This window comes from Meriones unguiculatus, chromosome 10 (assembly GCF_030254825.1).
Source record: "Meriones unguiculatus strain TT.TT164.6M chromosome 10, Bangor_MerUng_6.1, whole genome shotgun sequence".
Taxonomy (NCBI): domain Eukaryota; kingdom Metazoa; phylum Chordata; class Mammalia; order Rodentia; family Muridae; genus Meriones; species Meriones unguiculatus.
Window position 1 is genome coordinate 99,741,453 of NC_083358.1, and position 27,191 is coordinate 99,768,643.

The 27,191-nt window shown below is 44.3% G+C and overlaps 1 protein-coding gene and 1 long non-coding RNA gene across 2 annotated transcripts; one reads left to right on the forward strand and one right to left on the reverse strand.

The window, feature by feature from the left end:
* Positions 1-3,587: 3,587 nt before the first annotated feature.
* On the reverse strand, positions 3,588-10,316 carry LOC132657066 (uncharacterized). Its single transcript, XR_009594910.1, has 2 exons — positions 9,992-10,316; positions 3,588-3,686 (listed from the first exon to the last, which is right to left on the reverse strand). It is a non-coding gene; the product is annotated as an uncharacterized LOC132657066 (long non-coding RNA).
* Positions 10,317-18,046: 7,730 nt separating this feature from the next.
* Positions 18,047-26,392, forward strand: Ddx20 (DEAD-box helicase 20). The gene is made up of 11 exons (XM_021638783.2): positions 18,047-18,526; positions 18,885-18,979; positions 20,589-20,757; positions 21,310-21,424; positions 21,553-21,695; positions 21,818-21,956; positions 22,044-22,102; positions 23,562-23,644; positions 23,963-24,068; positions 24,168-24,269; positions 24,903-26,392. Exons 1-11 carry the CDS (start codon positions 18,226-18,228, stop codon positions 26,063-26,065), a joined length of 2,475 nt encoding a protein of 824 aa, XP_021494458.1. The 5' UTR covers positions 18,047-18,225; the 3' UTR covers positions 26,066-26,392.
* Positions 26,393-27,191: the final 799 nt, after the last annotated feature.

Genomic DNA, 27,191 nt, shown 5'->3' on the forward strand with positions numbered 1-27,191 from the left:
TGAGCGAGAGCCTCACCACTTGGGCCCGCCAGGGGTGGTGTGGCAAAGCCCGAGAGTAATTAGGGCAATTTGCTATGCGTTGTTCCAAGATAATTAATAGGGGGAAGTTTGCCCCTGGCAAGATTTTGGTGGTCTCAAAAGGACGGACGCAAGAGAAGGCGCCAAGGGAGAAGGCAGGCACCGGGGTATTCATTGGGTGTGAGCCAAGATCACCGCTGCAAAAGATGGAGGGGATTCGTGCAGAACCCAGTGACTGCTACCGCGCTTCGGGGCCTCCCTACCGACTCCTCTTCAAAGTGACGCGTCTCTCAAAATCAGACGGAACACTGTGCTGTGAATCTGGTCAAGAAGTTTCCAGCGCCGCCGGCGGCGGGGGAAGGGGTGGGGTGGGGTGAGGGCTGAAACAAGAGTTCCACTGCACTCTTGATGGGCGAGGAGTCTTCCCCACCGGTCAGGGCAGCGCCAAGGTTCGATTGCTCCATTCCTCCTCCACCACGACCCTCCTAGGGAGAGGAGATGGGTTCCGCACCCGGAAGGGCCCCATTTTTTGCATACTTCGACTTCCAGCCTGCAGAACAGCAGCTGGTTGTAGGTTGTAAGGAGCTCTTGGTAAACATATGCAGATCTGCGGTTTTCTGCGTCTCTGAAACCTGGTCAGGAACGTCCTTGGGATTTAAGGTGCTGCCTGCGGTTCAGACGCCAGAAGAAAGAGGCTGATCTCTTGACAAGAACGTAGCACCGCGGTTGGTGTGTGTGTGTGTGTGTGTGTGTGTGTGTGTGTGTGTGTGTGTGTGACACTATTGACAACTCGCCTGTTTTCCCTTTCCTGGGCCTCAGTTTCTCCTGCTTATCATTTAAACCTATGTGAGTCTACCATGTCATACTAAAAAAAAACCTCTCTTCCTTTTTAAAGTTCTATTTTTATTTATGTGTGTGCCACATGTGTGCAGGTACCCTGGAAGGCCAAAAGAAGGTACTAATCTACCCCTGCGCCCTGAAGCTGGTGTTTCCAGGTGATTGTGACTTCCCTTCCTTCTTTGCAAGTGCTAGAAGTAGAAGATGGTCCTCTGGAAGAGCAGCAGACGCTCTTAACTCCTGAGCCTTCTCTCCAGCCTCACAAAACTCTCTTCTGATGACCATTTATGAAAAAAATCAAGACATAATAATATATATCCCATTGTGTAGGTGAAGAAAACATCATTAAGAAGGGCTTCACACATGCCATCCACTATGAAGATGGAGGAGAAGGCTGGAACATAACTGATAACCATAATCTCTATACAGAGATGGCAAGAGGACTTCCAGATCAAGCAGAGATGTGTGCAATCCTATATGACTTCTGAGGACTTTGGGACACAAGCACCATCAAATCTTGAAGTCCTTCCATGATGCTGGGCCATTACCAAGACTGAAGTTAGAGTTATGCAAGAGTATGCAGGCGCTCGCTCTTCTTCAACCTCTCTCTTTTCTTCTCTCTCTATATCTACTTCTTCCCTTGTTTCTGAGACAGTTAGTTCTTCTTTGGGAAGAGCAGAAAGCAACAGCAGAGAAGCAAACTGCCTTTCTATTTCTTTTCTTTTTAAGGGCCTGAGTGATAGAGAAAAAAGCCTGTTGCCATGGTTATATAAACATGGATAAATATTCCTGGCCTGATGATGGGGGCTGGGGGACATGATTCAGTTTTGCTGAAGAAGAATCAGATGGCTCAGCCCCCATCCTCCCACCTTCTGATACTCAGCCTGGAGAAAGACTGTGGCTATCTCAATTGAAAGTAAATTATAAAGGGATCAGAGGTCCTGAGACTGGCTGTACGCATCATTCTCAAAGGCATCTAGAGCTAAAATGGGACCTTCAGAAGGCATGTGGGCATTTGCTCCCAGCAAGTAGGGATAAGCGGTCTGTAGTTTTCCTGAGAGTGGGGGTGCATTTCCTGGAACCAGGTCCAAAAGTGTCAATCACTTAAGATTAGCACACAGCTTGGGGAGGGAGGGTGGCCCCCTTTGTCCTGCTGCCAGAGCCTGAAGGTCCTGGCACCTATAGATGAGCTTAAAAGAAGAGGTAGGGCCAGCTGTGTCCCAACAGAGCTCATCCTGAACTAAACAATGGAAATGCTGCCGTTCTCCTGGCTTCAGATCCCATGGCTCCACCCGAAAGGTCCCCACCCACCAAGTCCTGGCTCAGCTATGGAAGAGGTGGTGCCCAGCATCTCATCTCCACTGGTGACAGAATTGCTGGGAGATACAGTAGCCTTATGTGTTCTAGAAACTTCAGCATAACAGCACCCTCCCAAAGGGTGGAGCCATGTCTCTGTCACCCTCATTCCTTGCCTCCTGTGGCTGCAGAGACCATTAGCCCCCTTCCCCCTTACATGCCTCCAGAGCATCAACAGGAAAGGCTGACCTTAGAGATAAACATGTGTTGTTGGAATGTGTTCAGATATCACTCCAGCAGGGCTGCTCTCCAGGGAAAAGACTTGCCTCACAGGCTGCCCAGAGCAAAGACCGCAGTGTCTGTGTCTAAACACACTGGGGTACAGTGGGGATTAGGCAACACAGAGACCTCACTCTTCTGGGAAGAGGATAACCCCTGGTTAACAGGACATCTTCCTTTGCTCACTGTAGATGGAGGGCGGACATTCTGTTGCCAGGCAGGGCAGAGAGAGTGAGGTAGCTTCCACAGTGGGGGAAGCCACTTGGGGCTTCACTAATAAAAGGACGTTATGACTTGGTAGATGGCTCCAAGTCACTGGCTCTGAAGCTCTACAAGAAAAGTTTAAATATTTGGTTTATTATTGTGTGTGTGTGTGTGTGTGTGTGTGTGTGTGTGTGTCAGTCTGTGTGCGAACCTGAGAGGTCAGAGTCTTCAGATCCTGTTGGAGCTGATCTGAGACGTGAGAAGTCTCCCATGTAGAGCAGCCATCACTCTTAACTGGTGAGCCATCTCTCCAGGTCCAAAGCTCTAAGTTTTCTTTTATTTTTTTTGTCCTTCCTTCCTTCTTTCTTTCCTTCCTTTCTTCCTTCCTTCCTTCCTTCCTTCCTTCCCTCCCTCCTTACTTTTCTTCTTTCTTTATTTGGTTTGGCAGTTTGTTTTTTGTTTTTTGTTTTTGTTTTTCTGTGTGTAGCCCTGGCTGTCCTGGAACTCTCTCTGTAGACTAGGCTGTCCTGAAATTCCCAGAGATCCACCTGCCTCTGCCTCTGCCTGAGTGCTGGAATTAAAGGCACCTCACAGCGCTGTAAGTTTTAAGTGTCTTCAAAGAGTGCCATTATCCCCGTTTAAAATTATTTATTTATTTAATGGGAGCCTGAGTTCCTTTAGGGTCATAGTTTGAAGATACAGCCCATTATAGCCAGCAAGGCACCAGGGCAGAAGTATGAAGCAGCTAACTACAGTGCATCCGCAGTCAGGAAGCAGAGGACAGCAACCCATTCCCCCAGTTACAGACAGGATGAATGAGGCCCAAAGGAGGGAACAGAACTTGCTTCTACAGTATGTAAAAGAAAGGAGAGGTGCCCTCAGGGGTGTGCACAGAAATGATGAGAGCCACCCAGGGAGGCTGTCCTGGTACGTTCTTGCCCATTAAACTTCCACAGCCGATCTCCCCTGGTGCCGACATCGATCATTGTATTCCTGGTTTAGCTTCCTCACAGCCATTTGGCTTTAAGATCAGGTGATCAGCCATGCAGGTGCTAATGCATATGGGAGAGGAACGGAAGGAAGAAAAGGGAGTATTTTTTTAGTAAACATGTACGAATGGTTTTCCAGCTCTTTTACCTCAACAGTTCAGTGGGATTTATTGTTGTTGTTATTATCGTCACTATTTTAGACAGGATCTTGTTTTGTTACCCTGGACTGGGACTCCTTACATAGATCAGGCGACAATCCTCCTGCCTCTGCCTCTAAAATGCTGAGATTAGAGCTGTGCCCAGCTCATTAGGAACGGAAACAATTAAGCTAGAGTAAATAATACATACTTAGTCTGTGGGCTGACGGTCATGCTATCGAGTCACTGGTAGGTGTGGGCTTAGAGCTCCCAGAGCCTAAGCTGTGGTTTCTTCACGCCCTGGGGAATAAATATTTCCATTTTGTAAATATTTATCTGTCAGAGACCCAGCTACAAAGAATACCTGAAGAATGTTAGAAAAATGAAGAGTGTTAGCTCAGGGAAATACTTCTGGGTTTTGTGCAAACTAACGCTGGTAGATGTGAATTGTTCTGAGAAGGCTAGTGTCTGCTTCCCAGATGCCCCAGAGGACATTCTGCAATGTCTGAGCTGCTAGAGGCACAGCACCGGCTTCTCTGGCATCTTACCAGGTGCTGTAACCCAGGGCAAAAGCTCTTTTACCACCTACTACCAGGCCCCTTCCACCAGTTGTAAGCAAGCACCAAGGGCTGCCAGCCTGCCAGGGAGAGACTTGTTAGCAAGAGATTAGGGAGGCTATCTGCTTCTCCTGAGGCTATGAGGTAAGCAGAAAATGAGGTCGCTTCTCAGGTGTGGCCTCTGCCAGGCTGGCTCCTAAGCTTTCTCTGGTGTTTTGGAGGGATTAGAGAACTGTGCGAGCACTCTTTGTCAACCTGGGTTATCATAGAGATTTCAACCAGGACACCCTGAAAGGAGCCAGAGCCAAGGATGACAGCTGGACAGACAGAACTCTCTTCCTGGAGTTTGAAGTGACTTCCACCAGCAATGGTCTGTACCACGAGACTCAGGTTCCCAGATAGGAAAGGCAGAAGGCCAAGAAATAGCGTCACACTTAACAAATGGATCTGCACACCAAGAATAGGGGCTGAGCGTACATGGGAGTCAAACACTGGGGAGTTAGACTGCCTCCTCCTCCCCAGCATCAGGCAGATTTTCTTTGCTGTGATCATTCCATATGAATCATCATCGCCCATAGCAAATGAAGGAGATAATGGAGGGTGAATAATGAATCTCCCAAATGGCCTTTTGGGTCTCTGCATGGAGAGTTTTGAAAATAACTTGATTTGAGATTTCTGATGTACAACATAGAATTTTTAAGTCACAGGGACTTTATAAAAAATTCAAGGCTTGTGACTTCATGGGAAGACTTGGGGGGAAGGGGACCCAACAATAACCAGTTTTGCATCTCAAGTCTGCCACTGGAAACAGTCCTGACCTGACATGTATGGAAAACCTTGATTGTGCCAGGCCCTCATTTATTCTTCCTGAACCCAGGGATGTGTGCACTTCTCATTTCTGAAGATAAGAGAGGAAAGACATGAGACAGTGACACCTGCCTCAGGCCACACCCAGGGAATGCTAGGTCCACCTACTGGTACTGGTATGACTCCAGAACCTACCCTCTCAACCATTCTATTCATTGTGTGGCCTTGGACCAATAAGGTAACTTTCTTGGGACTCAGTTTCATCCTCAATGATTGGTAGAGTTTTAAACATTCTTATCAGTCTGCATTTTCTGCCTAAGCGAGTGATTTTACAAGTCAAGAAAATGAGGGACAGGGTGTTAGTGCCCTGCCTTAGGTTACCAAGGTTCTAATAATAGAATTAGCACAAGAATCAGACCCAGTGATCTCTGACCACTGTACCCAGACAAGACCTGCTTCCCTTCCATCTCCCCTGGCCAGGTGTTTCTAGAGCAGTGGTTCTCAACCTGTGGGTCACAACTGGGGTTCACATATCAGATATATTTCATGTGCAATACTTATGATCATGGAAGTAGCAAAATTACAGTTATGAAGTAGCAATGACATAATTTTATGGTTATGGGTCACCACAACATGAGAAACTGTATTAAAGGGACGCAGCGCTAGGAAGGTTGAGAACCACCGCCTTAGAGGAATCTAACTCCTTGCCTTTGAAGAGTCCTGTTCAATGTTTTCAGATAGGTTGGGGTTGGTCATAACACCAAGATTGAGTTTAAGAGGCCAGCAGTATTTTTTCAAGTATCCCCAACCTGTCTACATACTGCTGGCCCTTTTTTTCAGGTCCTGACTAGGGACACAAAATGAGCTCAGTATAGGCCTGCTATGGCTCACACACACTCCTCTTGATGATGTTTCTAGTTGCTGGTCTTTGTTGGTTAGTTTTTTGTCAACTTGATCCAAGCTTAGGTCATCTGGGAAGAAGGAACCTTCCTTAGATTGGCATCTGTGGGGGCATTTATGTAGTTAATGGCTGATGTGGAAGGGCCCAGGTGACTGTGGTCCTGGGTTGTATAAGCAAGAAAAGTAAGCATTCCATGAAGAGCAAGCCAGGAAGCAATGTTCCGCTATGGCCCCTGCTTTCGTTCCTGCCTCCGAGTTTCTTCCTTGAGTTCCTGCCCTGACTTTCTCCTATGATGAAATGTAAACTGAAAGCCAAATAAATTCTTTCCTCCTGAGATTGCTTTTGGTTGTAATTTTTATCACAGCAACGGAAAGCAAACCAGGCTATCTTCTCTAGGCACATACATCTGCTGCCTCCACTGTGCCTGGAGTCTGCTCATTAACTAGTGTGCGGCCTGGGGCAGGTAATGAGCATGCCCAAGAGGCAAGGCGTGACAAGATCGCAGCTGTGCACAGTGATGGGTGTTCACCGCCTTCACCAGACTCTCCATTGCAGGGCGCCCCCTCCTAAAGAAGAGACTGAAGGGGGTGAGGTGTTGATAGTGTCATTGGTGTGTATCCGAAGTGAGAACCAGGGCATGTGGACAAGGCATTGCTCTATTCACAACGTGCTGTGTCTGTACGCATGTGTGAGCGTGTGTGTGTCGCCTAGACACCGAAGGAGCTCACACCTACTGGTGAGTGGAAAATTAGTTTTGGCAGGTGAGGAACTGGTGACAGGTGAGGCAGCCAGCAGGGTATCGGTGTTGCCCTCTTAGGCTTGCTGTTTGTTGAAGTTGCTAACAATACCTTCCCACCTCCGCTCCTGTCCTTAATTACAATCAGATTGAGTAGAAATGATGTGGAAGGGCCTGGGCATGTGGGCAAGTGATATGAGGATGTTGGAATGGCCTCCTGGTCTTTGGAAGCTAGCCGTGTGTTTTGCAGGTAGGCTGTGTGAGGGCATTTGGGAAATTGGCATTTTCCTGATGGCCCAATATGCAAGCTGTACAGCTTACACTCTGGTGGGTAGAAGAAAAGACTAATCTCTAGGGACCAAATCCTAGGAAATCATGCCATATGGTACATAGCTAGAGGTAGCGTGTGCCAGGATTAGGGAGCAAGAAACCTGGGTTCCTGGACTGACGGTGGGCCAGCTCTGTAGTCTGTATTGCCTCTGTTTTTCTAGCAGCAAAAGCGGAGCTAGCCATCCACGGCTGCTTGCCTGTCATGGAGGTAACGTATGTGAGGGCCCTTTGAAATGTCAAAAGAAGTGTTCTAAATGTGCATGAGGCCTCAGTGCCAGGGGATTCTGCCAAGCCTCCTGGGAGGCAGCAGTCTGCCTCTGCATCAGTTTCCACAGACTGTGCTCAGACAGGTCCTTAAGCAGTGCGCATCCATAAATCCCATCACCTCTCTGCAGTCAGCAAATAAAGGAAAGGGCAGGCTGCTGCTCTGCCTCTGTCTGATCTTCTTACCATCGCCCGTGCCCCATCAGAGGCGTTGATCCTGCTGGCCCCTCCTCTTCTCGGAGCCTGTCAGTTTCATTTAACAAGGTTGCAGAAGAGCCTTGATTTAATCAAACCAGTTGCTGTATCCATCCCGCTCAGGGGTCTCTCAGTGTCACCACTGAGGCTCAGATTAGACAGTGACAATGATTTCCATTCTGGCTACTGCCTTCCCCTCCCTCCCTCTCTTTCTCTGGAGGGAGCAAGAGGGAGCAGACCAATCTGCTGGGACCTAAGAATAGATGCAGGAGGATCAGAGGAGGCAAACGGGCTCTGGCCCCAGAAAGCCCCTCTCCGCACCTTACATGGCCTTGTTTGAGGCTGAGCAACAACCCAGAGGGTGGGGAGAGAACAAAATGTGAGCAGAGCTGCTCTGCAAATGCTCAGGGCTGCCTGAGGACAGAGCTATGCCATCTCTGGCGGAAACATCTCCCTTACAGCAGGCAGATTAGGTGGCTAGGAAGAGTGGCTAGGTGGCTGGGTGCTCTACCCCACCCCACCACAAGCATTTGTGTCCAGGTTCTCAGCCTGGATTCTGGGATATCTGGGGGGTGGAAGACAATGGAGCAAGGTGAGGCTCCATCCAGCCTGGTTTCTGTGTCTCTGTTCTTAGCACGGAAGCAGGAGGGACAGGAATTGCGACCTGAGCCAAGGCTTCCAGGAATACTTGAGTGTGAAGTAACTGCTATGGTAGTGATGATGGTGGTAGTGGTGGTGGTGGTGGTGGTGTGTGTGTGTGTGCTGCTGATGGTGGTGGTGGTAGTGGCTGGAGGGCAAGACAAAGGAGGAGGGAAAGCTGCTGTCTCTGCTACAGAAGGTTTAGAATTCCAAAATAAATCTTTCATGACTTGTAACCCTTTCATTTCTCTCTCTTTCTAGGCTATAGGTGCTAAGCACCTCTCTCTCTCTCTCCCTTGCTTTCCAGCACCTAACGGAAGAGAAACAAAGAGTTCTTGAGAGGATCTTCTCAGAAGATGATGAAATCCCTTTTCCCATTGCTCATCTGTGTCACATTCTTCCATCGGCCCTGCAACTGACAGGAGCACCCGACTGTAGGCCTCTTCCAGGGTCCCCTCCGAGGCCTTTATCTCTCATTCAGAGAGCTAGCAGACCTCACCATGCATAGGAGATGAATATGATCTGCAGAAACCCTTCCTGATAGCTCCAAAGAGAATCCCTTCCAATGCATATTCTATTGAGCGCATCTCAGAGTGGCTGACAGCCGCTTTATCAATTAAATTCCACATCTAGTCTTTAGAGACACCACAAATCTCCCTACCTAATAAATCACAGGCCCCCAGTTATTGTTAAATGTCCCATCAGTCTCTAATAAACTCCCTGCCAAAAGGGACAGGTTATTTATTATGCTGCTGGGACAAGAATGAATTGGGCCCCTTTCTCAGAAGAAGAGCAAACATACCGCCTTCCTCTCTCAAGATTGGGGCAGCGGTGTTAAATGGGGCAATCAATCAACTCAGGCCTTGAGCAGAGGGGAATCTGGTCAGAGTATATGTGGGAGGATTGCCTAATGCTTTAATCCCAAAGCTGGCCATGCAAATTTCCGTAGCCAGAGGTAGATGTTCAAAAACGCAGGGACTTAGACCTTCAATTCCATTCTAAGGAAGTACTGAGGATGACATCAATGTGGCCCTTTGTGAAAAAATAAAAATAATAAAAAATTATATATAGTCCATGCTAGGAAATGACATGGAAGAACAGGTCATGAAACAACACATTTTTCCTAGAGGGCACATGGTATTTTTTGACGTCAAGTTATGCTCCTCTACTGCACACGAGCTGGAGAACAGGACAGAGAAAGTGGAGAAGTCTGGGGAAAGAAGCTAGGAAGCTGTCTTGAGGTTCAGTGCAAGCAGCACACAGACAGTGCTCGGGGCTTAGAGAGCAAGACCCAGGAGCCTGCAGGTATGCAAGCCAGGTGCAAAATAGCCTCGTCGTTATCTGTCACAACAGATATGAGGCTTAGCGATGCACCCAGACCTGCAAATTAACTTCTAACTCCTACAGCTGTGAGTCAAATCCCATTTCCATTTCCAACTGCAGTTCTCTTCACTATTATATAACACAACCCTCTTTAGAAGCTCATGGAACGCTCATTTTATACTCCTTATGGTGACAAACAAGACCTTCCATAACACGGAGCCAAAACATCCCTTCTAGCCTCATTTTCCGGAACTGCTGCCACCCCAGCCTTCGCTCACACTGAAGGACTTACCTTCTTTAAGCTATTAAAGTTCCTCATACTTCCACGCCCCTACACAGACTGTTCCATTACCCAGAATAGCTTCCCGAGACTTGCCTGCCGTTGCCTGCCGGCGAAGCTCTCCTGCCACCCCCACTGAGGAGGTGGAATTGCAGAAGAAGCTTCATCCCACAGGAGAAGTAGAGAATATTAGCCTTACCTCTCCCAGGGCTACCGGCTTGAGCTCCAGGTTTTACGCCTGCACCTAGGCGCTGGGGTTGGGGAATGGGTCAAGAAGACATCCAGCGTGCAGTTTTCCTCAGTTTTGGGCATCCTTTAAAGCACTTTGATTTGGTGTAAGGATGAGAAGGATGGAGGAAAAAGAAAGCCATTGCTCTCTGAGTACCCAAAGCTGTCTCCCTCAGTTTCTTAGAACTTCACACTCCTACATGACAGCCACATTTTGAGCAACGAGGGACCCGAAAAATGTTAGTCCTGCATATGATTTTACACCAGCTTGTGCTACTTGCATATCTCATGCTTGATCATTTCCCTCCAGCTGGGCTGCCAGCTCTTTTAGGACAGGCGGAAGTAGGAGCCTAGGCTTAGCCGCTAGGCAGATCTGAGCTCTGGTCAGCTTCAGGAGCTCCGGCAACTGGAAGAGGTTCTTTCCTGAGGAGTTAGCAGAGGGCACTGTGCTCAAAGTCTCTACAGGCCTTCAGCTTGCCTCTCCTCCCTCCTTGAAGCTCACTCTGTTATAGTTTGAATGTGAAATGTCCCCAACAGGCTCTGGCTTTGAACACTTGGTCCCCAGCTTGCGATACAGTTTTGGGAAAGGACATGACACCTGGATAGGGGAGGTAGGCCACTGAGAGACAATTATGGCTCAGTCCTCCTTCTGGTCCTACTGTCTGCTTTCTGACTTGCCAAGATGTGAAGAAACAGTGAAGCAAAAAGCTCCTGATGCCACAGACGAGGAGACTATTCCAACCACTCTAGCTGGCATGCCCTCAAGGCCATGATGGATGGCTCCCTCTGAATTTATGAACCAAACCAACATCTCCTCACTGAAGTTGCTTCTGTCAGGTGTTTTGTTGAAGCAATGAGAAAAGCAACTAATATTCTCCCTCCATTTTCATTTTAAGATATTCTAGAATGGGGTCTGGAGGGATGGTTCAACGGTTAAAAACACTGACTGCTCTTATTGAAGAACCCATGTTCAATTCTCAGAACCCACATGGCAGGTCACAATTGTCTGTGACTTCAGTTCCAGAGTATCTGATACCATTTTCTGGCTTCTTCTGGCACCCAGAATACAAATGATGTAGATGCTCATGCAGGCAAAAAACGCACACACAGACACACACACACTTAAATTAAAATAAGTGTGCTGCTGTCTTCTGCAACTTAAGGCCTCTGATTTCTCCTTCTGTGAAGATCAACAACTTTGATTCTTTCTCCAAGTAACCTTCTTTCTAACCTGCAGTTAGGTGGGCATGTGCTGAGAAAAAGAAATATATTTCCCATGGGCCCAGAAAGATGTCTCAGTAGGTATCGGTGCTTGCTGCCAAGTCTGATGATCTAAATTCAATTTCCTGGACCCACATGATGGAGTAAAAGAAGTCCTTCCTATAAATGTAGTCTCCAGGCTTCCTCGAAGACAGGCAGGACTTTATGGTTAAGTTCTAGTAAACGAAATGTCATGTAGAAGTGGGGCAGCTTTTGGGGAACTTTTTCTTTTCTTTTTTTTTTTTTCGAAACAGGGTTTCTCTGTGTAGCCTTAGCTGTCCTCAACTTGATTTGTAAGACTGGCCTTGAACTCACATCGGTACGCCTGCCTCTGCCTCTGAATGCTGGGATTAAATGTGTGCACCACCACACCCAGTTGGGGACACTCCTTTTGAAAAGAGGGCTTCTGGGGCTGGAGGAAAGCCTCAGCAGTTGAAAGCACTTTGTTGTCCTTGCAGAGGCCTACATTGAATTCCCAGCACCTACATGGCAGCTCACAACCATCCATAACTCAGTTCTGGGATAATGGGCATACATGTGCTGCAGCCACAAACACGAAAGAGGAACGATCACAATCACAACATAAAACAAAACAAATGTAAAGGGGGGCATCTGGCATGATGACCTCTACGATTTCTGTTTGACACTTCCTTCATCCTGATGTCTGGCATGCAGACATGACAGTTAGAGCAAGAGCAGTCATTGGGTTAGCAGGATAGAAGCTTGGGTGCATGGGAGCTCTGTGGACTTGTGCTGCCATGTCACTTTTACCACAGATTCTCCATTAGGGTGAAACAAACTTGCCAGTGAACTAAATGCCAGGGTCTCATTTTCAATCTCAGTTCTAATTTTGCCCCCAAAGTCTGTCCTAACTCTCAAGACCTGGGTTACCTGGTTATCCTTGACTTCCACAGTCCTCCGCACTTTACACAGAAAGAGGCCACCTGTTTGTTCTGGAGGTCAGCGGCTCTATTTCTTTTGTTTTGATTTTACATCTTCAGCATTTTAAAACTTTATAGTGGGAGTTCAGAAGGTTTTTATGGATGAATGAAAAAATTCTATGTGAATCAGTTCAAATATGTTGCTGTTGGTTTGACGGTCAAATGAGTAAAAGTGGTTGCAATACTTGTTTTCTTCTCTGCTTGCCACCCTCCCCAATGGTGCTTAAATGGAGGAGAAGCTTCATGAAACCAAGCCTTCTTCTGCATCCTATGTTTGAGATCCTTTTAGCTTCTTCCTGGGCTCAGAAGTAATCACGTTGAATCCCCACACCCACTCTGGACCTAAGTCTCACACTTGCTCTTTTCCTCAGTTCACAGGTTTCTCTCTCTGGGTTCCTGGAAGTTTTTCCTGGCAGAGCATGAGCAAAATACCAGAGACATTTTAGGTCATGAGACATTAAGGATTTTGATGTGATTGGAGGAGATAGGAAGGCTTCAATGCCATGGGGAAGGATGAATCCTTAGTGTGACCCTGCCAGAGCCCAGAAGACAGACACAGTTCACCCAATAGCTCTAAGTATGCTCCCCTTCGCACCACACCTGCCTATCAAATGATCGCAAGACTTTATGCTTTTTCTTGCAGGACTTACATTTAGGACATAACATTGCTGCAAATTTCAACTCCTGGGGATTTTTTGTCTTTTATTTTAAATATAAGTAACACAATTTAACCCCAAATAACAGAACTGCAATATTTGCATCTGTAAAGCATTATAAACAACAAATGTACTAACAGAGTACCTATAAAACTGCAAGATGTTATCATTCTTTTTCTTTTTTGAAAAGTGGCATCTTGAGGGGGAGAGCCTGGTTCTCTGACAGTGGTTGGCATAAGTTTTAGAAAACCATTGCTGTGTATACAAGATCCTGCAGAGAACTTTCAGCAGGAAGCTGACAGCCATTTCGTGCTCACTTGGCCTACCAAAAGACAGAGGCTGGTGCTGGGGTGGAGAGCTTAGGGTGACAAAATTCCTTGAGAAGTTGACAGTTTTTTGAGACACAGAAATGTAAAAAACAAAACAAACAACAACAAACAAAACTCCTAAGTGGGACTAGGACTCTCATTACCTCCTTTCCTTTTTTAGCTCCTGGCCTCTCCCAAGTCCCCTTTCTCAAACTCCTTCCACACTGGCCACTCTCAAAATGATAGCCTCTTTTTAAAATATTGTTATACCTAATATGCATATATGCATACGCATGCACAAAAACTTAAATATAACCTGCTGAGTCTGTTTTTGTTGCTTGTGTGTATATGATTTCAGGGCTGGCCACTTTCTATCGGATAACCAATATAGGGGCTCATCTCTGGGAAAGGCTAATTTCTCTTTCTTTCAGCAGTTCTTTTTCTAGGGATGGGACCCCGTGAGATAGCCCCACTTCTGTGTTAGCATGCCTATTGATAATGACATTGTTCTGGTCTTGTGCAGACATTTCTAGGGGAGACTCTTTACAGCAGATTTCTTGGTATTCTGGTTCTTATCTTTCTGCTTCCTCTTCTGTGATGTTTCCTGAGCCACAGATGCAGGAGTTCTGCTGTAGATAGTTCCACCGGGGCTGGGCTAATCCACTGATCTCTACATTGGATCCAGTTGTGGCTTTCTATGATGGCTTCCATTTGCTGTAAAGAGAAGCTACTGCTGCTGCTGCTGCTGCTGCTCCTTGCCGCTGCCTTTTTCTTTCTCTGTGTAACCCTGGATATCCTGGAACTCACTCTGTAGACCAGGCTGGTTTCAAATTCATAGAGATCTGCCTGCCATCTCTTCCAAGTGCTGGGATCAAGTATGTGTGCCACCACCACTAGGCTAAGAGAAGCTTCCTTGATGAGGAGTGATAGCTATACTTATCTGTGAGTTTGAGAATAAGATTTAGGATATAGTCAGAAATTATGCCAGTCTAGTAAAGTGTTGGTAGTCGATTCTTTTCTGTGATCCATGACTTCACTAGCACCAGGAAGTTGGGCTAGATTTCTAATACCAGGTGTATTTTTGTTCCTATTGAGTGGGCCTTCAGTCCAATAGTGCCACTATCGCGCCTTTATAGGTATTTGCCATAATACTGTTGTGATTCATAGGTGTTTCAGATGGGTAAGTGTCTTAACTGTAAAATGGAGATAACAGTGTCCATCTCATGGGGTTGTGATTTCCCTAATAAGAATATGAGCTGAATAAATGTTAGCTATCACCACCGCCATCATCACCTCATTCATAGCAATATCATAACCATCCTCCATCAACAATAAGAACAGCACTGTCATCTCTATTTTCTATTTTTTTCTGTTCTATTTGCTTTGCCTCTCTGTCCATCTACAGAGCATCCCACCAGAACAACTTCATGGCTCATATGTATAGAAGCTTGTTTCCCCGTTTTGCTTTCTGGGATTACAATCCCGAAGCACAGGGCACAGACTGAATACCTGAAGATAAAATCAATGATCCTTTTGAAAACATGATCAACAGTCTTTTCCAGACATGTATTTATTCTGTAGCCAGGCTGGTATAGAACTCGGCATGTAGCCCATACTGGCCTCAAGCTGATCCTCCTGCCTCAGCTTCTCAAGTGCTGCACTAGAAAGCATAAGCTGCCTTGCCTAGCTGCCTTTATCTAGTTGTTTCACTACCAATTCAAGCTTCTCAGTTAACCTCATTTTTATGGTTTTAGAAACTACATTCAAAAATACCCTTTCTTCTGAAAATAACAAATAATATCAAAATAGACAAAGTGAATACCAAAACCCTCTCCTCCTACTTACTAAGGGTATTTCAGGTATTCGTCTTTACACACATTGATAAATAAGAGTACTGTATACACTATAATGGAAGAATAAAAAAACTGTGTATGTACGCATGTATGTATGTATATGCACACAGCATGTATGTGAAGGTCAGAGGCTAACTCACAGGAGTCAGTTCTCTCCTTCCACCATGTGGGTCCCTGGATGGAACTCAGGTAATCAGGCTTGGAAGCACACACCATTACCCCATGAGCCATCTTCCATAATGGAAGAAACTTTGTTTTGTTTTTGGTAAAAACACCAAATTTAGTCATTTTCAGATGTACAGTCCAAGTATCAAGTAGAGTCACATTGATGTGAAACAGGATCTCCCATACTTTTCAGTGCAGATCTCAAACTCTACTCCCATTAAACACCTCTCTTCTGCTCCTCTCCCTGCTCTTGCTAACAACCATTCTATTTTCTACATTTAAGAAGCTGATTCACTCCGAGGTCTCACCGAAATGGAAGCATGCAGTAGTTTTGCCCTAATTGGCTTACTTTACTTGGCATAAGGTCCTCAAGGCTCATTTATTTTGTAGCATTTGTCAGAATTTCCTTCCTTTATAAGGCTGCTTACTATCCCCCTGTAAATTCCACATCTTATTTATCCTTTCATTACCTTAAAAAGGCTTTTGTTTCTATTGCAATGAACATGAGCGGGCAAATATCTTGAAAAGAGAAAGGAAATGTTGTAGTTAGCAACTTGATAGGATATAGAGTTACCTGGAGATGGGCTGTTGAGCAGGCCCATGGCTGGTTATCTCTATTAGGTTAACTGGTGTGGGAAGACCCATCTTAATACGGGCAGGACCATTCTCCGGGCTGGAGATCCTTATGTGCATAAAGTGGAGAAAGCAGCTTCATGCTAGCGAGTATTCATTGCTCCCTGCTTCTTGAAAAGTGGATGCCATGTGACCAGTGGCTTCACGCTCCCACGATCTTGATTTGCCCACCATAATGAACAGTATCTTGAACCATGATCCAGAAAAACAAAGCAAATCAAAACCTTTTCCCCCGTTAAGTTGCTTTTGTCAGAGTATTTTGTCACAGCAACAGGAAAAGAAACTGAGAGGAAGGAAGAAGTGAGGAATGAGTCACTATTTGACTGGGAATGTGGTTAAATAGGAAAGTGTTTGCTTACTGTGCCAATGTTAGGCGTCCAACTCTTATGGAAAACAGCAAAGGAAATAATTTCTGTGCCTCTGGTATGTGTAGTCTGGACAAAGAAGATTCTGGACAGGGAGGCCAATCTGCAAGGGTTTTGCAGTAGAGGATGACCTTAAGACCAAGGGTGGATACTATAGATTGAGAAGGAGTGGATGAAACATGTGTTGACAGAATTATTTGCCAGTAAATTATTAGAAAGAGGGTAAGGGCAAAACCAAAAATAATTTCCAGATTTGCAAATTGTGGTAGATAAGGTGGATGAAAGATGTGGGCAACTAAGAGGAAAAGCCCTAGCCATATTAGTTCTTCCTTCATATGGTTGGTGGATGCTTGCTTATTGTTTTATAAATGTCTAAGAAAACAGAATTCATCTTCATGTCCTTCTTCTAGGGAGATTTCAAACGGCAAAGATATTCCTACACAGTTGGGATGTGGGGACATCAGTGTATGGATGGGAAACAAGACCAGAATTGTAACTTAGGGACAAATAAGGCTTGTAATAAGGTTGATTGGAGACTTAAATTAGCTAGGAGACAAAAGCCCATGCAGGTCTGTGAGAGTGTTTCCAGAGATAATCAACTGAAATGGAAAGATCTGAATTCAGGTGGCACCATCTTATCCAGATGGGATCCTAGACTGAATAGAGAAAGCAAGTGGAGTACCAGGATTAACCTCTCTTCCTCATTGCCGATACAATGGGCGTTGTGGCTCTCCCCTTTTGACGGATTTTTCCTGCAAAACTGCGACCCCCCCCGCCCCAAGTGCCTTCCTTACATTCTTTTGTCAGGTATTTTTTTTATAGCAATGAGAAAAGAAATGCATCTATAAAGCATGTTTAAATTTGGAAGCATGGCGAAAACAATATTATTTAATGTATTTCTCTACCAGGGACAAAAGACAGAATAGGTTCCTGTCCGCGTGGAAAGTGAGGGATACAATAAAACATTTTAGGTAGTTGTATCATGAAGAAAATGTGACTATGTATGGTGGCACACACCTGTCATCTCAGTACGTGGCAAGTAGAGGCAGGGGGATTTCCAATCTGAGGCCAATTTGAACCCCATAAAAGACCCTGGCTTAGGAAAAGGATAGGAAGAGGACGAGGATGAAGAAGAAAAAAGGAAAACAAGAAGAGGAGGGGGAAGGAGGAAGAAGAGAGCCAGTCAACTACGCTAATCAAACAAGGGGATAGTGATGGGAATAACCGGAAAGGCCAGACAGCATGGGAGTGGCTTAAGATTTCAAGAAAGACCTCTTTGACAAGGTGACAGGCGAGCGGGTCCAGAGGAGGGGAAATTGGTGCGCTAGCTGACCACCCGACGAGGTCGGGAGGAAGGGTACACAAAAGATGCCTTGAACCGGAGACGTCTATTAGCCTAGGATTTCGAGAGAGCGCTCAAGCAGACCCCAGTTGAGGTAGCCGTCCAGTTGAGGTTTCCACTCCCCGCGCACCGCACAGTGCTAAGTGGCTGGGGCGCCGCCGCGACAGGGCTGCGCAGACGTAAACCGGGTCTGGCTGTGCTCCAGGGGCTCTGTCCGCGGGCGCCGAGGGAGAGTGGGAAAGGGCGCGGAGCGCGAAGCCTTCGGCGTGGCCGCGGCCGAGCTCGACCTGGGCAGCCGACCCCACTCGCGGCGGCGATCGACACCCGAGCTACGTCACAAAGCGCGCCGAGAGCGCCGGGTTCCGGAGCTGCGCCGCGCGGCCCGTCCGTCAGAGCCGCGAGGGGCGGGCGGCGCCCACGGCGGGCACGCGACGCCCTCTGCAGGCCGCAGGCGGCAACATCCTGGTAGCCTCCTCGTCCCTAGCTCTTCCTGCCTCTTCCTCAGGCTTTTTTTTTCCTCCCCAAGAGTGTCAGCCTCCGACTTCCGCTCCTTCCCTCCACTTCCAGGCCAGGTGTGTCCGTGTCTTCTCCGGGATACTGACAATAAAGTTTTTTTCCTCTTCTCGCTCCCAGGAGCCTCGCCTCAACTCTAACTATCGCGAGATCTGGAGGCGCGGCTACCATGGCGGCGGCGTTTGAAGCCTCGGCGGCCCTGACAACCGCGGAGCCCGCTATGGCGGCGGAGCGTGTGGCCGCCCCGGTCCAGGCTGCGGAGCCGACTCCCGGCTCCCCGTGGAGCCTGCGGACGGCTCACGACCTCGCCGGGCCGCGGACGCGGACGGGGGACGTGGTGCTGGCGGAGCCCGCGGACTTCGAGTCGCTGCTGCTGTCGCGGCCCGTCCTGGAGGGGCTGCGGGCGGCCGGCTTCGAGAGGCCCTCTCCGGTGCAGCTCAAGGCCATCCCGCTGGGGCGCTGCGGGCTCGGTGAGGACCCGGGCCAGCCGGGGAGGGAGCGGCGTGGCCCGGCCGAGCTCCGGGTCCGCGCCATTGCGGGATTCTGTAAGGCTCTGGGCGCGCAATTGGATTTAAGGATGTTTAAGAGTTTCTAGCATGGAGCGCACGCCAGAGGTCAGCGGTAGAGACTCGGGGACCAAGGGGCTGGAGAAGTGGTTCAGTGGTTGAGAGATTCAGGGATCAAACACGCCTCTTGAGCATTTGAAAGTCAATTAATACAGGTGACAACTAGGTGGTCTTAGGAGAGAACCTGGTTATTTCTGATAGCATATTGGTATCTAGTTGCTTCAGTGAATCTAGCTAATTATATATGTATTTTCTTCCTTAGATTTAATTGTTCAAGCTAAGTCTGGCACTGGGAAAACTTGTGTATTCTCCACCATTGCTCTGGACTCTCTTATTCTTGAAAACTATAGTACTCAGGTGAGTTTAACTCAGGATCCAGAGGGGGGATTGTGTAGCACTCAGACTCTATTGAGAGTCAAGAAAAACTAGTGACTCCTCCAGATGGTTTGATGAAGGGGAGCCAAATGGTATGTATATTCCCGAAGTAGATTAGATGGTAATGTCGTTGAGTTGTGGCCAAGAATATCACCATTAATATTTTGAATTTGGTATTTTCTGTAGTAAGCACATCTTGACTATTTGTTAATTAAAAATCATTATGCGATTAAAACATCTTTTAGTGACTAGTTAGGGCTTAGACATAGAAGGTAGATGTTTTGGTTTATATACTATGCTATAGCAGAATTTCAGGTGTTTTCTTTTTTCACAGAGATCCGCCTGCCTCTTCCTTCCCAAGTGCTGGTAATACAGGCATGTGCCACCGTGCCTGGCAAATTTCCGGTAGTTCTTAAAGCCTTTTGTATGTATTGTATTGATCTCTTATTTTGTAAGTTGCCTTGGAATGGCTTTAAGATTGTCCTACTCAAATTAGTAGATTTGGGTTTAGGAGATCATTTGCTTCAAAAGATTTGTTCAGCCAGTATTATGAATAAAAACTATAGTACACACTAGGGATTAAACAATGAATTCAATGTGACCCTCACACTTTCTTCTGGAGTGTAGTAGTGATGACTGACTTTTTAAAGTTCAAGAAGTGACTGTTATGAGGATGGATCTTCAGTATTTGTTGTCTAGGAACCTTTTTGAGCTCTATATCCACCAAATCCTGGGGATACTGAATATACTTCTTAAGGACAGTAGCCAGTCAATTTGCAGTGTAGGGTGTGTTTGAGAGTTTTGGCTTGTGATACTTGGCAGCAGACCAAATCCCAAACCTAAGTAAAATTCATATTATTATTTAAAGTCTTTATATTATTAAAAGTATACATGTGTATATCAAAGTAACACCACATGATATTTTTTTTTATAATTGGGAAAATTGAGGGGAAAAGGAGGATAAAGTACCAAAAAATCCCAAATCTGTGATTGTGCACCCAAAGTTAAGGGACTTTCAAAAATATTTTTATTTCATAGTCTCTCTTTTTTAAGCAGTATGTTCTTCTCAGGGAGTTATATCACGTTATGTATGTGTGTAGCTCTTAATGCCTTTAGAACCTAACCTTTGGAGTTAGCTTTGAGAGAGTCCGCTTAAAATATATGTAGCCTGGCAGTAGTGGTGCATGGTTTTAATCACAGCACTCATAGAAAGCCACCTGCCTTTGCTTCCTGAGTACTGCGATCAAGGGCATGCGCCATCACACCCAACCTAGTAGGTTCTTAATAATTGTTAACTGAATAAAATAATGGAATATTTTCTCTTGTCTTAAAACTCATCTTTTAATCCTGGTGTGGTGGCACTGGAGGCAGTGGAAGTGGCAGGGAGATTTCTGTGAATTTGAGGTCAGCTTGGTCTACAAAGAGAGTTCCAGGACAGCCAGGGCTGTTACACAGAGAGAAACCCTGTCTCGAATAAACCAAACCAAACCAAACCAAGAAAACTCATCATATGAAAAGTAGTGTATCATACAATGAATGTATCACTCACATGTATTCCTCTGACTTGTTAATGTTTTTCAATTTATTTTAGATTTTGATATTGGCTCCCACAAGAGAAATTGCTGTTCAGATACATTCTGTTATCACAGCCATTGGAATAAAAATGGAAGGGTTAGAATGTCATGTTTTTATTGGAGGGACTCCTTTATCACAAGACAAAACCAGACTTAAAAAGTGTCATGTTGCTGTTGGATCTCCTGGTAAGTTTTTAACACCTGTTGGTAGCTGAAGTTAGGAATAGAACAGTAAATGTGGCAATAGGTTAATGGGAGTCTTTAATGATGGGAATAATTACTTTCACTAGAAATGAAGCGCATTAGACCAGGGAGACAAATGGCTGGATTATCAACAGAATCTCCATTGTAAAGAGTGTTTGAGAATACACATAGGTCAGGCTTCTGAGATGGAAAGTGACTTTCAGGAAGCCTGTCTAAGCCATTAATTGAGGTTTTAGTTGTTGTTCTTTTTGGTAATCTGTTCACAAATCACTCAGAATCAGAGTTTAGAATTTAGTACCAAAGCATTTCTGTATATTGATAGCAGTAATGTTTGTTTACTTATCCATATTGGTGATGAAAAGGGGGTAAAAAGAATGGATTCAGGTAAGATGAGAATTTAAGATTTTACTAAGATTGTGAGTGTACACTGTGAGGAAACTGAGCAATAAAACCTGTGAATAAAAGCATTTCTGAGGCTTGTACAGATTTGATCTGTCATAAATATTTCAGATTTGGTTGTTTCCTGGCATATAGGTAGAATTAAACAGCTCATAGAACTTGACTACCTGAATCCGGGCAGTATTCGTCTCTTCATTCTCGATGAAGCAGATAAGCTTTTAGAAGAAGGCAGTTTCCAGGAGCAAATAAAGTAAGAAAGCAAACCTGAGAATAAGAATGTTGCACCAAAGTATGTGTTTGTCTTTAGCTTTTCCAGGTCATTACCTGGAAAATTGCTGTCTGCATAGTTTTCATGGTGTGTTTTCCTGCATTTTACAGTTGGATTTATTCTTCGTTACCGGCCAGTAAACAGATGCTGGCAGTATCTGCTACCTATCCTGAATTTTTGGCTAATGCTTTGACAAGGTATATGAGAGATCCCACTTTTGTAAGATTGAATCCCAGTGATCCAAGTCTCATAGGTATGTATAGACTATATTACTAGTTTGTGACATCCTGTCTAATTGGCTGTTACCACATAATAGCTGCTGTTGGAATTTACCAGATGTGTTTGTCTTAACTGGGACTCTTGACTTTTTTATAGGTTTGAAGCAGTATTACCAAGTTGTCAATTCTTACCCTTTGGCCCATAAGATTTTTGAGGAAAAGACTCAGCACTTACAGGAACTTTTCAGTAAAATCCCATTTAATCAAGCCTTGGTGTTTTCTAATTTGCACAGCAGGTAATATAACTTAATCTAGGGAACTTGAAAAACAGAACAGGCATGGGACAGTATATGAAAGTCGTAAATCTTTTTCTTTCTTTGTAGAGCTCAACATTTGGCTGATATCCTTTCTTCTAAAGGTTTTCCTACTGAATGCATTTCAGGCAAGTTCACATCTTTGTTTTTGTTTAATATATTGTCTTGAAGCCTACCATGGCAAGAGAAAAAAACAGCTTGAATTGTTTTGAGAATGTGAAGTTGCACTCCTAATAAAGGACATTTAGACTTATTTTTCATTGGAATTTGATGTCAGTCTTCTGGGTTTTTTTGGGGGGGGATTTTGTATGTTTTGTTTTAAAGGAATATCTTGGTCTATAGTAACAATTTAGAAAGTGATCAGAAACACTTAAATTTTTAATTAAAATCTCTGAGTTATATTTGTAAAGAGCTTAATACTGTAAAACAAACTTTATCTTCATTGTGTTAAGACATTTTGTTTCTTCATATAATCAAATAATTATTAAAATGTTAAAAATTAAGCAGGGTATAGTGTTGCACAGACTCCAGGGGCTGAGGCAGCAAGGTCATGGGCCTAAGGCCATATGTGGTTATGTTAAGTTTTAGGCTGCTGTGGGCTACATAGCAAGACCCTGTCATAGAAAACAAACATGCTAAGAATAGCTGAGTTTTGATTTATCTTCTCTACTCTCAGACTTAACCTTTTATATGTACGTGTTCTCTTATGGAGCTATACCTCTGGCCCTTCAATTCATTTAATGGTCTGTGTGGAAGGCAAAAGTGACTCACTTCATCCACAGAGCTTATTAATTGCTGGATTAATAGAAAAGATTTAAAGGAATTTTTGATCAGTGAGATTCACTCACTGATTATTATATGTTGTAGTGTAATTTTTAACTTGTTAGCTGGAATATGCTCGCTATGAGGAACTTGGGAGACTGTTTCCTAATATGCTGATAGCTTAACTCTGGATCACATTTCAAAACCAGATTTGTGGGCTGCAGAGAGGACTCAGTGTTAAAAGCACTCTTGTGCAGTCACTTGCACAGGAGTTTGTATCCCAGCACACACAGAATAAGCTAAGTGTTCTTGCTCCTAGGGATCTGGTACTCTCTCCTAGCTTCTGTGTGCACAGTCATGCGCAATTCCATACAGTCAGACACATAGACACAGGTACGCACAGACTTAAAAAGAGATTTGCAAATAGTTGGGAAGAACATTTTTTTCCTAAGTGTTTGTAATGTCGCCATTTAAAATAAATTTTTGAATTTTAAGTTGATTGTATAAACCATACTTTGAAAAATATTGACTTTAGATTTTAGCACTCAAATTTGTAGAGGACAGTTACCTAGTTGGTGTATTTCTTTAAAGCATTAAGATTGAGAATTAAGGTTCTTGCTTCTTGTGGACTTAATGAATATATTTTAGCTTAATTTTTTGTTGCTGTTTTTGAGATGGGATCTTATGGAGTCTAGGCTGGCCTTGAACTCTGGCTTTTTCTGTCCTCATCCTCTTGAGTGTTAGGATGACAGCTGGCAAGCATGTGTCACGATACCAGCTTGCTTAGGTGTTTTAAAATGACTTTTTTGGGGGGGTTCTTTTTAGGTAACATGAATCAGAATCAGCGCCTTGATGCCATGGCTAAACTGAAGCAGTTTCATTGCAGAGTCCTCATTTCTACAGATTTGGTAAAGCTCCTGCTCTGTTTGGGTGACTGTGGGTCTTGACATATATTGTTATCAGATTGCTGTCCTATATTATTAGGTGTACCAGTGGGTACCAGAGGTAAAAATTATCTTTCCAGTTCTGGGGAAAGTGCTTTCTTAAAAGTGTCAGTAATACTTAATATTTGTTTTAAATAGTTTAGTCCTAGTTAGTCATTAGAAATATATTTCTTTTTCCTCTGAATCCTACATACTTGCCTGCTTTAAATTTGGGTTCTGGTTATACCAAAGAGCATAGTGTGCATTGGTAGCTGTGCTGTAATTAATACGATTTTCTTCAAGACTTCCCGTGGGATTGATGCGGAGAAGGTGAATCTAGTAGTAAATCTGGATGTACCGGTAGACTGGGAGACGTACATGCATCGGATTGGCAGAGCTGGCCGTTTTGGTAAGGAAGTTTAGTGCTTTAACAAGAAAACTGATGTGAAAAGGTACTTGGACTGTTGTTTCTATGGAAATGAGTTACTATGTCACTCTCTACTCTTAGGTACATTGGGACTGACAGTGACGTACTGTTGTAGGGGGGAGGAAGAAAATATGATGATGAAAATTGCCCAGAAATGTAATATCAACCTTCTCCCTTTACCAGGTACGTGTTTCTGTTTCTTTTTGACAATCTTTTACTAGTAGTATTACTTTATTTGAGGTAGGATTTCTCTCTATAGCTCTGGCTGTCCAGGTTGGCCTTGAACTCAGAGATCTGCCTGCCTCTGCCTCTAGAACGCTGGGATTAAAGGTATGTACCACCCATGCTCGGCTTCCATGTAAGTCAGAAGTTTTGACATTTTTACAGATAAGCATAATAAAAATAATAGCACATAGTGCCATTGTGTCTACGGTATATATGTTAATTCATTTAATTGTCACCACAGGTCTGTGAGGTACATGGTATTGCTAGCTAGTCTGTGTTTTGTAGATTAGGACATTTCAGCATAATTTAACATACAGATTAAGTAAAAGTGTTAACAACTGATGTGTAGAAAAGATTACATGCTAACTCTTTGACACATGAAAAATATTCTTTATTAAACTCAAAGTTATAGACTTTGCAGTTTTTATTTTTTTAGACAGAGTCTCACTGGCATAGTACATGATAAGTAGACCAAAATGGCCTCTAATTCACAAAGATCCATCTGCCTTTACCCCCATAGTGCTGGGATTAAAGGTATGCACCACCATGCCTGGGCTGAGAATTTTAATTCTTATTCTTACTTTTCTATAGATCCCATTCCTCCTGGCCTGATGGAAGAATGCTTGGATTGGGATGTGGAAGTTAAAGCTTCGATGCATACTTACAGCTCACCAAGTATACCTGTTCAGTCTCCCCAAAAGCAAGTTCAAAAAGTAGAGAGAACCTTCCAGACTCAAAGAACTCCTGGTAACCAAATGTCTTCAACCAGAAATACTTCTGTATCTACACTATCAGCCAAATCAAAACACAATAACAAACAAAAGCTTCCTGTGAAAAGCCACTCAGAGTGTGGAATCATAGAAAAGGTTCCACCACAGGAGTTGGGCTGTACCATACAAATGGAAGAGCAGGTTAATAATTCTGTTCAGACCTCTGTTGAGGACTCCTCCAGTAACAGCCAGCATCAGGCCAAAGATGCCTCACTTGGCTTGCTCCCTAAAATTCCTTGTCTGTCTTCTTTCAAAGTCCATCAGCCATGTACTTTGACTTTTGCAGAACTGGTAGAGGATTATGAGCACTATATTAAAGAGGGGTTAGAGAAACCTGTGGAAATTATCCGGCACTACACAGGACCTGGGCCTCAGACTGTGAATCCTCAGAATGGTTTTGTGAGAAACAAAGTTTCTGAAGATAGGACACAGATGTTGGTGAGTAGTAGCCAGTCTGGTGACTCAGAGAGTGACAGTGATTCTTGCAGCTCAAGGATTTCTTCCCAGAGCAAAAGCAATAAATCTTACTTGGAAGGCTCTTCTGACCCTCAATTGAAAGACCCTGAATGTACTCCTGTGGGTGGCCCTCTCTCTTTGGAACAAGTTCTGAATGAAAATGATACCCCAACTCAGGTGCAGTATCAAGAATCTCCTGAAACCCAGGTGAAGGCAAGGCATAAAGAAGGAGCTAGCCAAAGATCGAAGCAGAGTCGGAGAAACCTGCCCCGGCGTTCCTCTTACCGAGTACAGACGGAGCCCCAGGAAGAGGCTTGGTATGACTGTCACAGGGAAACAAATGCGAGTTTTTCTGATACCTACCAGGATTATGAGGAGTACTGGAGAGCATATTACAGAGCATGGCAAGAATATTATGCTGCTGCTTCCCACTCGTACTATTGGAATGCTCAGAGACATCCTAGTTGGATGGCTGCCTATCATATGAATACAGCTTATCTACAAGAAATGATGCGTGGCAACCAGTGATGTTAGGATGTGCCTGAGATTGTTGACTGTCAACGGATAGTTTGATTTGCATTCTTCTTCACCTAGAGCAAGTGGGATATGGTGGCATTTTAGAGGAACTTGAAAGGACTTTCTACTGGGACACAACTATTTTTCAGATTATTTTGACTTGGTCCAGGAATATTCTTTTTTTTTCAATTTCATCAGATTTGGAAGAGAATTTTTAGAACTTGGATCTAAAGATCCCAAGGTGCCACTTCATGTAGGCTGTTCCCAAAAGAAACCCTTAAAAACATGACATATGTGGCATCCTTTCTTTAAAAAAATAAAGTTAAAATTTGAGTGTAATGTCAGTTTATTCTGTGGAGTTTCTTAAAAAAGGATTGCACACATTTCTGTATTGCTGCCTCATGAAAAGTTTTTCATGGTAGATCTTCAAGGTTCAGGCAGGAAAGAATGTTTTCTCCACATAATCTCTTTGGAACCATGGTTTGTGGTAAAATCAGATGAAAAGAAAACTTGTCCTGGTTAAGACATTCTATCCACTTTTAAACCTTGTACCACTCATGTAACCTCTCAGAATCCAGCTTTCTCAATAAAATAAGACATTGGATTAAACTTTTAGGGTTCCTTGAAAGATTTAAATTTTGTATGACTCAAAATAAGAAAGTATTTTATGAGAAGGATAATTCAGATTTGTAGAGTCTATATAAGTCATCTTCAGTCCATTCGTTACCTGTAATCAGGTTAAGCTTGAATTAGGTACTCAATATATTACATGCAGAGATCTTGGGGAAATCTCCTTTGTATAGTTTTATCTTTAATTTTTCTAGGTTTGTGTGTGTGTGTGCATGTGCGCATGCACACACATGTCCACAGAGGCTAGAAAAGGTGTTGGATCCCTTGGAACTGGAGTTTAAGGCAGTCATGAGCTGTCCAACATAGGTGCTAGCAACAGAACTTGGGTCCTCTGAAGAGCAGCAAGTACTCTTAACCACTGAGTCGTCTGTCCAGCCCTCTTCTTTAGATAATGATGAGAACGTAAGTTACTGCTTTGGTGACTTCTTAAAAAAAAAAAAAAAAAAAAAAACTGTCTTAAAGGTAAACTTCAGTTCCAGAATACTAAAAATAATTGTGAAGAAGAATG

Bases quoted from the DNA above. Each gene is read 5' to 3' on its own strand.
- Ddx20 (XM_021638783.2), top strand. From the start codon at position 18,226: ATGGCGGCGGCGTTTGAAGCCTCGGCGGCCCTGACAACCGCGGAGCCC. The intron at 21,425-21,552 runs GTAAGAAAGCAA...TGCATTTTACAG, and splicing joins AGTTTCCAGGAGCAAATAAA to TTGGATTTATTCTTCGTTAC. The intron at 22,103-23,561 runs GCAAGTTCACAT...GGTTCTTTTTAG, and splicing joins TCCTACTGAATGCATTTCAG to GTAACATGAATCAGAATCAG.